This window comes from Benincasa hispida, chromosome 7 (genome assembly GCF_009727055.1).
Source record: "Benincasa hispida cultivar B227 chromosome 7, ASM972705v1, whole genome shotgun sequence".
NCBI lineage: Eukaryota > Viridiplantae > Streptophyta > Magnoliopsida > Cucurbitales > Cucurbitaceae > Benincasa > Benincasa hispida.
In genome coordinates this window covers 3,131,395-3,144,218 of record NC_052355.1, presented here as the reverse complement: position 1 = coordinate 3,144,218, position 12,824 = coordinate 3,131,395, and the positions used below count along the sequence as shown (strand labels likewise).

At 35.7% G+C, this 12,824-nt stretch overlaps 1 protein-coding gene across 1 annotated transcript; it reads right to left on the bottom strand.

Annotated features, from left to right (window-relative positions):
- Positions 1-566: 566 nt before the first annotated feature.
- Positions 567-11,685, bottom strand: LOC120081615 (protein ABC transporter 1, mitochondrial). The gene is made up of 8 exons (XM_039036643.1): positions 11,003-11,685; positions 10,594-10,819; positions 9,482-9,634; positions 8,431-8,589; positions 7,655-7,814; positions 6,363-6,472; positions 1,586-1,702; positions 567-1,223 (listed from the first exon to the last, which is right to left on the bottom strand). Exons 1-8 carry the CDS (start codon positions 11,521-11,523, stop codon positions 858-860), a joined length of 1,812 nt encoding a protein of 603 aa, XP_038892571.1. The 5' UTR covers positions 11,524-11,685; the 3' UTR covers positions 567-857.
- Positions 11,686-12,824: the final 1,139 nt, after the last annotated feature.

Here is a 12,824-nt window from a genome sequence, read left to right as displayed (position 1 = left end):
TTCAAAAGTAATGTTACCAAAGAAAAAATTAAATATTTTAAAATTTTATTGATCAGCATTAAGGTAGTTAATTGGTATATCAAAAAATAAATCCTTATATAATTAATACTAAGAAATTTCATTAAATCTTAGACCAGTTCATTGCAAAAGGTAAACCACAAGTACTAAACTATTACTTTTAAAGTTCTAAGACCAAATTATTACATATGTGAAGTATAAGTCTAAATCATTAACAAAATTTCATTCTAAATTATTATTTTCATGAAAATTCGGGACCAAAACCAATTTTTAACCAAATTTAAATGATGTTTTCTGGAAAATGGGTGTACAGTACTTTGTTGTTTGGGTGCTGAAAAACCAAGAAACAATTTGTGGATATTATTCCATCTCCAAATTGCTCCAAATGCCAAAAGAAAAAGTGCACTTTAAGCAGTTTTCATTGGGAGTTATGACCCTTCATCTCCTTTTTGCACATCACATGATATCAAATTCTACGCAAGTGTAGTAAATTTTACATCATATTGAACACTGTCATAAACAACAAAATGTTTTTAAAACATTAAACATTGAAACTAATACCAAGTAAAAAAATGAGTAATTAACAAATGTGAAAGTATAAAAACCGAATAAGAACAAGTAGAGAATACCAACAGACCTCTATTATTGAATTCACTCGACCCGATAGTACCCCATTTTTGGAACGTCCAGTGCCAAAGTCACTAAATGGGTAAGTCGCCAATCCCTAAAACGGACTATGTAATGTACTTTATCTGCTGGGTTACAAGAGGTTTCTATTGTATCAATCTACCCTCGTAATGAAAAATAAAACAAAATGAATATGTTAATCCCTCCGAATCTTAATCCTGGTTGTCAAAATGATAAGTGTTGTAAATATGGAATAATAGTTGCCTACAAGGCACAGCAGCACCGAGCTTGATGCAAGCCAAGAAAGCACCTGATAGTTTACGGTGAAGGCTATAGGCTTCATCAGGGGGTGGAGTTAGCCTGTGTCGTAACATGGTTGCACTAAGGTTTGTAATACTATGAGTGATATTTGAAGCTCGAAAGTCATAGGCACCAGGCTTTGAGAATGGCAATCCCACAACAAAACCCGCTTGAACATGAGCATCTAACATCACCTCTGATTCCTTTCCTGTTAGAAATCCGAGTCTCGTTGACATTTCAATTACCCCATCTTTATCGCCATTTGCGCATGCAACAACCTAGTTAAATAATACATCCAAAAAGTGTTTTAGGTACATAGGTAAAGCATCAAATATGATACAATTTGGAACTAGGCAACATAACTGTGACTGTTCCTACATCCAGCTAACCATCAAATCATAGTGAAACCCTACACTATCTAGATAAAATTGAACCCAAGTTCATAAATATGCTGAAGTAAACCGATTACCCAACTAAACTTACTGAGAATGTCAAACAAAAGATCATGAAATCAAAGTTTAATATCTCAAATTTGAAATTGACATAATTTGGAAGGTTTAGAGTTCATAATCTTACGAGGACACCTTGCGCTAGAAAAAGAGTAAAATAGGAGAAGAAAAGAAATCACAGCTGAACTTACCATTCTTAAGTAGTTGTCGACGAAATTCTTAGGATAATCACGAGCTGCTCCAAAGTCGATCAGATTAATTGTTTTTGTGGCTTCATCATACAAAAAATTACTCCAATTGGGGTCGGTCTGGTACAGTCAACAAACAGAGTCAAATTGGAACGAGGAAATAATTGATGATGAAAGAAAGAAACTCGGGCAAGAAAAAATAGCGTAAAACATATGAAATGTTTGCACGAGAAAAGACATAAAATGAGAAGGTACCATTAAAATCATTAAGTAGAGATATTGCATTGTTCCCTAAGCTTTCTAGGAGCATACGATAACCATTTGGTGTTGTAGGGTCCTTTGCTCAGTGGTAGAGCATTTGACCGCATATGCAGTTGTAAGGAGTATATTAGAAATATTATTGGGATACGATGGCATATTAGTCATTAGACAACAGTTTTGTCAAGGAAAGGATTATAAATAAAGTCAGTTAGATTCTGAACGTCCCTTCATGAGAACTAGTTTCAAATGGGATCATTAGTGATCCCCCTGTAATAGAAATTTTTCAATCATTATCAGCCATTAGAAGGCATTTCCGCACAACATTTGGGATCTTGAAGGATTTGTCAACGGAATTAATTCTAAATGGGGAGGAAGTAAATCCTTCATTAGTATAAAACTGAACAAAGGATAAAAATTCACGAGAGAAAAACAAGGAGAGGAAGTTGTATTCTGTATTTCTGAAAAGAAGAAAATGGCGCATAGGTTTAAGAGAATCTAGAGACTCAACAGACCCTACACGTTGCACATGACTATTGGGTTTAGAGAGCATATACAGAAACAGCAAATAAAGATAAATAAACAGAATTCACAGCAACAGTAAACCTTAAAATATGAACTTAACATTATGCTTTAACATCCCCACAAGCGAGCTCAGTGATAAACAACATTGAGCTGGTTCAAAATGTTGAATGATCTCGATCTGTTTGGTCTGCTGATGCATGGAAGGATAGCTACAATATATGGAGCACCAATATTGTCACAAAGGAGAATGGGTGTAGATCATGGAGAAAAGTCCATTTCAGAAAGCACTGAAACCACCCAAAGATCTTTGGCTGCATCATTTGCAAATACTCAACTCATATTCAACACCTGATCGAGACACATTTCTACTTCCTAAAGGTTGAAGAAATGAGATTGTTACACAAGAACATACAATAACCATTAGTATTGGTCCAATCTGCATCCAGGTAACGTGTGACGGAAACCGGGGAAGGTATAAGGTCAATGTCATGGCTGGAAGCTCCCTTTAAATAGCATGAAATATGCTCACACCATTCCAATTAAGAGATATTGGAGTACATAGAAATCGGCATGCCTTATCTACAGCAAATGACAAGTCAAGACGAGTAACGAGTAACAGTGCAACATTGTAAAGCCCCTACAATATCATTGACAGCTTTCATTTCTCTGGATGAAAGCTCGTTTTCTTATTAAAAAAATGTAAAGCGTAAAGGTCCCTCATCATGATGAGACATAGTTGGGTCATTGGCCAATTCAATGCATGCCATCCAAACCCTACGTATCTGATTTCAAAAGGCGATTAACCACAAAGTACCTTACAACTTGATGTAGCCTACCATAGGATTCACACCCTCAAACACCCTCCAACTTACTTAATCTATGATCAAACATTGGCACCAATGCTCTACTCAGGTGCATTTCACTACTATGCTACTTCCTCCAAATTTAACATTGCATTGACCTTTTTTCTTTTTTGTTTTTTTTTTTTTTTTTTTGAAAAGGAAACATAACTTTTCATTGATGAAAATGAAAAGAGACTAATACTCAAGGATACAATAACCTTCGAGGATAGAGAAATTGCAAAAAAAAAAAAAAACAAATAAACAAACAAACAAAATGATAAGAAATACTATTGAGATACAAAGAGGAGAAGACAAAAGCAAACACTTAAAACCTAACAAACCAGCTCCAAAAAGGAAATCAAAACCAGATAGCACATAAACTATAAAGCCAAAGCCGACAGAAGTCCAATGAGCATATGAGAAGGCCGAAATGTAAGGATCAAACTACAAATCAAACCAACTTCTGAACTGTCGCTTTCAGGTTGCACTACTAAGAGAAAAAATACAACTTCACAAGGCCAAAAAAGCAAGGCTTAGGCATATAAACACGACAAATTCACAAAATTAGTTCAATTCTTGACAAAACCACCAAGCTATACTTTAACGCAAGGAGAATGAGGAATTGATTTCATCTGAAAACCCCATTTTTCAATCAAAGCAAAGAAACTTGGTAGGAACTATGGTTGACAATTCTGCTTGAATATTTTCACCCTTCTCAAACAAAGTATCTAGGTATCTACTTCCCTGCACTCAGTAAAACCCAACAAGACTAGGACAAAGAAGAATAGAGTAATGGAGCTCTGCTATGTATTGATGATATAAAGACATGAAGTAAGCTTCTATTACACAATAGCTAAGAAAGGAAACAAGTACTCAGCAACAACGTACTCAAAAGTAAAATAACTTGCTAAGAAAGTAAAGTAAAACCAGCACATTCGAGAGAGCTAGTAATCCTCTCCTCAAAAGCTCTTCCAACCTTTACCAAAAATGTCCACACTGCACTAGTTCCCATCCATTCCTTTTTATAGCAATTTTAGTGGTCCCTCGTATCAAATCCTCACAGTTATCCTCCTCAGCAGATGTAATTTTTAGTGCAATTCCCCTTCTACCCCTTCTCTTATATGTGTAAAGTATCAGGGGTTTAATGGTGTCAAAACCATCTGCAAAGTAAACCTCTAGAGTCTCCTCTACAAAAGCATCTTGTGCTAGAGAATCCATAATATCCTCACTGCTTAAACTAACATCTAAATCTCAATCAGAAACGTATTTTAGGAAGATTGTCTTTTAGGAGGTGGATGGCTATAAACTCCTTTTACAAAAGAAATATTTGATCCTAGAACTTTAATGATTGGTTGGCTGAAATTCAAACTATAAGGTAAAGGATGTGGATTGTCTGCTCGATGTGAATCGACCAATAGGAGACTTGTTCCTCTATTTCTTTTTCTTCTTTTTCCCCTTTCCTCTTCCTATTCTCTTTCCCTTCGTAGCAACTTCTTCCACTGAAAGTCACAATCCTTCAAGTTGTGTCATAACCTCCTACATTCCTTCCTTCACCACCTTTGCCACACTCTTTACCACTGAACGTTCAATGCTATAGAACATTCTTTGGTTTCTTGGATGATTCTTGTCTTTTCTTAACTTACCCTTGGGTGTCCTTGGGTGTAATTTTGATTATACCTACTCAGCAACTTTAGTTTATATTAGAAAGGTTGTGACTTGATCAGTCCATCATTTAATATTTTAAGGTTGTTAGTTATGTTGACCAAAAGACTGTAAGACCTCCTATTGTTCATCAATACGTGAGGAAGGGCAAGAAGGGGAAATCAACCAAGTCTTCAGTAGGTTGATAGTTTGTGGGACGTGCTCTCTATTATAGAAGTGGAGACCACCAGAGGGAGGTTTAAGAAAGGTTTTGGAATAAGGAGAAGGGGTGGATATTTTGTGGCTCAATCTTCAGCAGAGGAGAGGGCCGCTCTCAAATATGCCATGGTTGGTTCATCGTTTCTTAGTACATTTTTACTTTCTGTTGATGTTGTGACTTGCTTAGTAGTCCATTGTAATTGTTGAAGGCTCTTTGCTTTATATCTCAATATATCTTAGCATCAGGGAGTTGTGCCCCTGTTTTGGTGGTATTTTGCTTGTTCGGATCTTCTCAGCGCAGGAATTATCTTAAGATTCCTAACAAACACCAATACTTACAAATAGGTGGTTGCCTTTGTATTTTGGACAGCTTTCATTCTTCAATAAAGATTTCCTTCCAACTTGGGTACGTTAACTAGTATAAGAGAGCCCTCAATCCAGCCCTAGTTTTATTTTTCAAAATCAAATCAAATTGGGAAGAACATGCACACACATGGACACTGACACTTCCTCATCAACTCATCAAGCCTTAGACCAACGCATGAAGTCGATTGAGTCTTTGATGGAAGAAACAAAAAAAGGGTATCCTTGATATCTAAAGGGTCATGGAACAACTAACACGACAAATGGCTATAATATCTACTAAACATCAAGTGCACGGCAACCCAAGAATCAATATTGTTATTCTGGACATTCAAGAACAACAAGAAGATCAACAACTCCTTGCACGGCAACCCAAGAATCGATATTGTTATTCTGGACATTCAAGAACAACAAGAAGATCAACAACTCCTTGCAAGACTCACAAGAAACCAGCCACTTGAGTCACAATCAGAGCTCCACTTGCCTGGCTTAGTCCATGTGCAGTTCCAACTCTCTCATAAGAAGAATGGGTCTCGGAGTCTCTATTCTTTCAGCCCTTTGGAAGATCATGATTTGATTCCAAAAGAGGTTAAGTTCTTTGTTTGGGAAGGTTATTTATGGTTTGTGTGAATACTCCGGATCAGCTCTCAAGAAAGTGGCCTTCGTTGATGGGTCATTTTTATTGTATGACCTTTATTAGATGGAGGAAGAAAACCTAAATCACCTCCTTTGGAGTTGCAACTTTGCAGATTTCGTGTAGAGTACTTCTCAAATTTTGAAAAAAATAAGTAATAAAATAATTGTCCAGGTACATTCTTTTAGTATTCACAAGCTTGGTAATATATTTAACACAAGATAAACAAAAATATTAGACAACTAAAAAAAATATTGCATTGCCAATTGCGCATAAACATGTGCTCTGAAAAACTTGCCTGCATGAAACGGAAAACAAATAATTCAAGTAATGTGAGTTCCAGCAACTTTCTCCCAACATAATTACGAGTTTCCTGGTCTAACAATGCTACTTTATCAATAGGAACTCCTGTGGCAAACAAAACACCAAATTGAGGTTAGAATATAAATAGAGGAAAGATATACCTTGAACGGCAGACAGCTAGAATGAAAAAGAAATATTTGGCACATGGAGCCATGATCTGATATAGAATCTTTTTTTATATAGATTGAAAATACCTTATCTTATATAGATAGAAATTGATCTTATTCTATGTTTATCTTCTGTTTTGGAATCAAAGAAATATATTTTTAAAAGGTGCATACATTGTTGTGACTTGGAATAAACATTTCTCAGGGGAGAAAGAGAAATAGCAATTTGGCCATCAACATAAATTAATAACGTGTATTCCTATGAAATTGGACAAACAGTTGGACCATAAAACATAAATTGCATCAGAATCTTCATTTGACTTCTTAAATCACCAATTGACCCAAAAGCTTAACCTGATGGGTGTAGACAAATTTAATATTATATAACACTCCCCTTCACTTGTGGCCTTGATATATGTAAAAGAGCCAAACAAGTGGAAATAGATATTAATTGGGGAAGAAACAACATTGCAAGGACTTGAACACAGGACTTCATTGGACCACCTTGCTGTGATACCATCTTAAATCACCAATTAACCCAAAAGCTTAAGTTGATATGTGAAGGTAAATTTAATATTCACTAACATGACTAATTCAGCTCCTACCTACCACATGGGGAAATGACAACGCACTGCTCAATGAAGCCATACAGAAAATTCATAAAAAAGTGAGATTATTATTCTCGTTGATAATTCACCCATTTAGACAAACTATGTTTGGGGAATTCTTCTTAGCATTTCTTGGTAATACATTGGGATAGTACATACATGAAAAGAACATAACTTATAGTCAACAGGACTTTAAAAAAATAAAAAGCCTAAAAGGGAAGAGTCCTTATCTCTGCCCCTCCGAAGGTAAAACCATAATTTGTTCAACCTTGACAATGTAAAAGGAAACGAACCATTTCTGTGACAGGAAGTGAGCGGCAAACTATTGTAGTATGCTTAACATTTTACCATTCGCAACAATTATTCATATAGGCATATATAGAATGGATGACTTCAAACATAGTTAAGATAAAAGATCACGAAATCATAGTTAGAAAGAAAAATTACATGCATACAATAGGGAAAATTAGAACACGTTTAAGCAAACAAGAAAGAGGAAAATATACGAGTACCAGAAATAAGTTCTGTAGTCAAAACTTTTTTGCTTGATAGATCATCCACAACCAATGGAACATAGAAACCTTGAGAGTTAAATAACAAATCACGGAAACGTTTCTGATTTGTAGCCTCCAACACATAGTCACATTCACGAGATAACTCATCTTTTGCCACCTAGTAGATAGTACCAACTCCAACATCAACACACATATTTATCTATGTAGATAGTACCAACACCAACATCAACACACATATTTATCTATGTAGATAATACCAACACCAACATCAACACACATTTTTATCTATAAACGTTATTAGGCATAAGAACCATGAAAATAAATAGATTTATCTGTTAATAATGAAGTATATTGCACCATCAACTAACATAAGGGCTTTAATGATCCCAAAAGATTTAAGAAAATTATTGTAGTTGAGTTTAAAACACAGAACTCTGCTTCAAAAGTACTAGTCCAATAACTCCAGGAAAATATGGTTATCTGGTTTAAGACACCTCCACTTTTACCGACAGGTGAGTTAAAATTAAGATCCAGTTTTAGGTCATAATCATCAGTATATCTCTTATCCTAATTTAATGTTTGAATCAAATCAACATTTATGATGTGTCATCTATTATCCTAAAACTTCCAATAGATGTAAACCAAAATCAAATAGGATGTTGAGTGAGAACCAAGCAATAGAAAACAAATATGTAAATGATTAGAGCCAATAAGGGAGAGTATCTAGGTTCACAAGCATGTTGAAAACATCATCAAAGAGAACAATAAAATACCTTTATTGCTCTGTCAAGATAAAGTCCCTTTGGAATCAGATTAGTATAATCCAACAAGAGTTTCACATTATCAATATCACTCTCAATGCTATCTGCAACTCCAGGGTACTGAATTTTCATTGCAACTTTCATACCATTCTTTGTAACAGCTCTATGCACCTGAATCAGTTTTAAAAAGCGTTCAACTAATAATTCAAACAGTCTTAACAAATAAGAAGGTAAAGCTCAAGCACATCAGTAATGAATAAGGAACAAGAATATCTAAACATGATTCTGAAAGAACGAAGGACTACATCACTTATGTTATCTTGGCATTCCTGAAAATAAAAAATATGATGAAAAATACCAGCATGGACTAAGGCTAGTATGACAACTAAATATGGTATTACAATAGATAAAATATGGATGGTAGAAAGAGCTGCTAATTTATGCTCCACAGCAGCAAGTTTTTTTTTTTTTTTTCTTTTTGACAGAAAAGAACCATTTCCATTAATCCATAGCAGCTACATGATCATTACACGATTGTGTACCATTATATGGCTTATGCATAATTTGAGCCTAGCCCCTTCGGAAATATCATGGTCGTCTACCATCAAATAAAATGTGTGCAAATCCATTTTACATTGTACCATCACATCACCAGTAGAAACCATAAAATAGAGGTTAAATCATAAAGGACGCTCTGAACCTTGTTCTTTCCAAAGTTGCAATATTACTTTTGACCTTTCAGAAGGGTTTCAAAACTAGTCTTGGAGTAGAAATCCTTTAGAATCATACACAAATAGAGACCTAGAATGATGTGGAGGTGACCTAAAAATGGTATGGCGATCCAAATTTCCGTTCTAGGTAACTACCACACCATTTCAAGTCTGATTTCCGTCGAACGTTCTAAAGGATTTCTACTCTAAGTGTAGTTTTCAAACCTTTTTGAAAAGTTAAGGGTAGTATTGCAACTTTTGAAAGAATAGAGATGTTTGAAACAAAAGGCAAAGTTAGAAGTACTTTTTCATAAATTAGCCTAAAAGAAATGAATGGTGTAGTTGTGGAGCACCTGGCCAATACTTGCAGCAGCCATTGGTTCATAATCGAAACTAATCAACTTTGAGGACCAATCTTGACCTAGTTCAACGTTCAATACTTGATTCAGCTGGCTCCTAGGCATTACATCTGCACCTTGACGTACAATATCCAGAGCAGCCAAGATCTGTGTGACAAAACAGAAAGATGATATGAACATATTTTAATTATGGAATATACAGGAGAATCTTAGACTTCAAAAGGAAAAAAATGCTTAATTTAGACAAAATTATTGTTGCCAAAGAGATAACCATGTTCATTGATTTAATGCCTCGATTGTAGACCCTTTAATCATGACCATATAAGCAAACTCAATGGTGGTGTATTTGAGTTGATGGAACTTCTAAGTTAATCGATAGGACAATATTATTTAAATTTTCTCTACTAAAACTTTTAAAGGTGAGAGAGAGTACATTTTAAGATATGGTATCAAAGTACGCTACAAGCATTTGCTTTCATCAAGACAGATGAAAGAATATAAAATTACAAACAAGCTATAGAAGAGGAGCTTTTACAAAAGAAACAACCAAAGAGATCAGAAAGAGGGCAAAGGTTGTTGGATAGTTACCAAAAAAAAACTTAGAAGTCAACATAAAGAGAGGCATGAAACCTAATGATAGACATGCTCGTCAACGACATTGAACTCCTCCAAAATTCTACAATTCTCTCAAGGCATTTGTAGCATAAAATAGGACAAGGAGGTGCAAAACTAGAGAAAGTAGACTTCCACAAATTGACGCTTAATGTTGATTGAGTATGCATCTTGACCATAGTTAACCTAATGTGGGAAAATTTCTAGTGCTACCGTAGTATCTACTACCCCATACATAATTTGACATGTCATTAAATGATATATTAATATATTTTTCATTTATTTCATGAACCTCATTTAATTCTGAAATTCTACTTCTGTGACAAGCAATGAATGGAGGCAATATGGAAAATTTAGAAATTTTCACACATTAGATTAACCATGGTCAGGAATCAGTGAACATGTGTACTCAATACGTATCACCCGTTCAGCTCTTCTTAGTTTCTTTTTAAATAATAAAGTGCTCGAAAGATGGACTAAAATGAAAAAAATACCGGAGCTGGGACAAGAGATTCATCTTGTATACTCAACATCTGCCCAATTTTTAATGCAGCTCCGCGCATTCTACACAAAGCAAGAGCCAAACGTTCTGCATTCTTTTCAGAGAGGAATGGGGAAAGGGCAGCAGGTTGGTTTTGCGAATTTCCTGAGCCAAAAACAAGCCTCTTGGCTGATTCCTGCAGCGTTCCCCATGCGAGACCAGCCCCTAGCCCGGCAAACCTATGAGAGTGGTGATGGTTGAGTTGCACCAACTATTTTCCGTTGTTGAACTACTCAAGTAACAATTAAATTTCTAACACTCCTTATATAGTTGAACAATTCTATTATGCAAATCAATGTATTGAGTAAACTGTCTAACGATATCGCTAGAAAATTGACGAGAAATAAGAGATGAGAACAAACCCGATCGCTCTAGAGAAGGGAGTGGAGGGTACTCTTCTCTCCCGGGGCTTCCGTCGTTTGAGAGGTGGGGTTACTTCCACTTGCCCGCTGGATGCTTCTCCTCCTTGTGCTCCATTGAACGTAGTGGAAGATGCATTAATGGGTTCGGTTCCGATTAACAAATTGTTCGCGTTGTCTTCATTTCCGGAAAGAGGTGAAGAATCTGAAACGGATGTCTGATTGTGGGCAGCCCCAAGATCGGAGATTGAAGGATTGTGAGTATCATTGGATTGAATTGGGTTAGAAAAATAGGCGACAGAATCGCGATTGTGGGGATCTGCACTTGAAATTTGGCGAACTTTGCCTCTGGTGAGACCGGAAATGTCAGTGACAGAAACAACGAGTTTTTTGAGAGGTGTAGAGAAAAGGGTTTGGAAGTTGTCAATTCTGGGAATGTCCAAGAGTTGAGAGCGTTGAAGAAGTTCCCTTGCGATTAAAGAAACGCCATTGAAAAGCCTGGTAGCGTCCTTGGGTGTACTCATCGGCCTTCGTTAGTTGTACATGCACTCCATAATACTTGTTTGGTATGGATGCTATATAACTCTGGAAATCTGGTGGTTGGGCCCGAGATTTCAAATCATCATTTCACTTTGGAATTGGATGTCTAAATAAGGATTAGAAATTCATATTGGGAAAGGGTGAATAACCCTCCAATGTTTCTCCCTTCTACAACTATTTTGAAACATGTTGAAATAGTCTTTCTTGGTTCTTTTCAAGTGAGATTGACACCAAAATTTAAATAAAAGAATAATTTTTCGTCTTATATCCAACTACCGGTTCTTTTATACTTTCTTAGTAAATTTTTGTTCAAATGAATACTAAGTCCACGTAAATCTTTTCAAATATTATGCAATCTTTCCTAATCTTATACCAATATCGGATCATTATTAAGCTTTCATGAAGATAGTTAGATTGGCAATGAAAGTTGATCATGACTGTCTGATGTCATGCTTCTTAATTTGATTTCAAGAAATTAGTAATCATTAAGTTTGCATGAGAAAAGGTATTTTTGAAAGGTAATAATTTGAAAATAGTTTATAGACTTCAACATATCTTTGACCATTGAATGAGAAATTTTGGATCAATCACAAATTGTCACGTTATTAATCTATGAATCACCTAATTTAGGACTAGTTAAAAAAAAGATTTGACATGTGTTCTGATCCAATTTGATATTATTTGTTGGGCTAAATTCTAATTGAGTGCAAAAATAGGCTTAATTTGTTCCAAATTGACAAATAAAGCTAAGTCCAATTAGTGGGGCCCAAGTGCTAGGTCCATGACCAACTAAGCCTAAGCCTACAAAGTCCATCTAAATACTCTATAAATACAGTTCTCTTCATTTATGGAGGTCAACAATTCTACATTACAAAGAGCCTAGAGGAAATTCTTTACAATCAAAAGACTTCTTGACTTCTAAAGCTAACCACACTTAAAAGACTGGAGTCCTTTGGAGATACAAGCACTCTTCCAAGACTCCAACTTCGAGAATGTCCACACGCTTTGTGTCACAATCGCACTTTTGGAAGCTTCTCTTAGCAATTGTGCAGCACTTGTTCCTGCTCACGAACAAGTCAGTCAATCCAAATACGGAACGTCAATGGCACACCGAGTGCCTCTCACAACCTCCACCCTCGTTTTTAAGGAAAACGGTTTTAGAAAATGGGTTTGGAGAAAAAGGTTTTCGCAAGAATTTTTTTGTGTATGAGTAGAGAAAGAAAGATTATAGTAGACTAGAAAGCAATGAACAACAACAGCGGCTTTAGAGCGTACTACTCCTGGT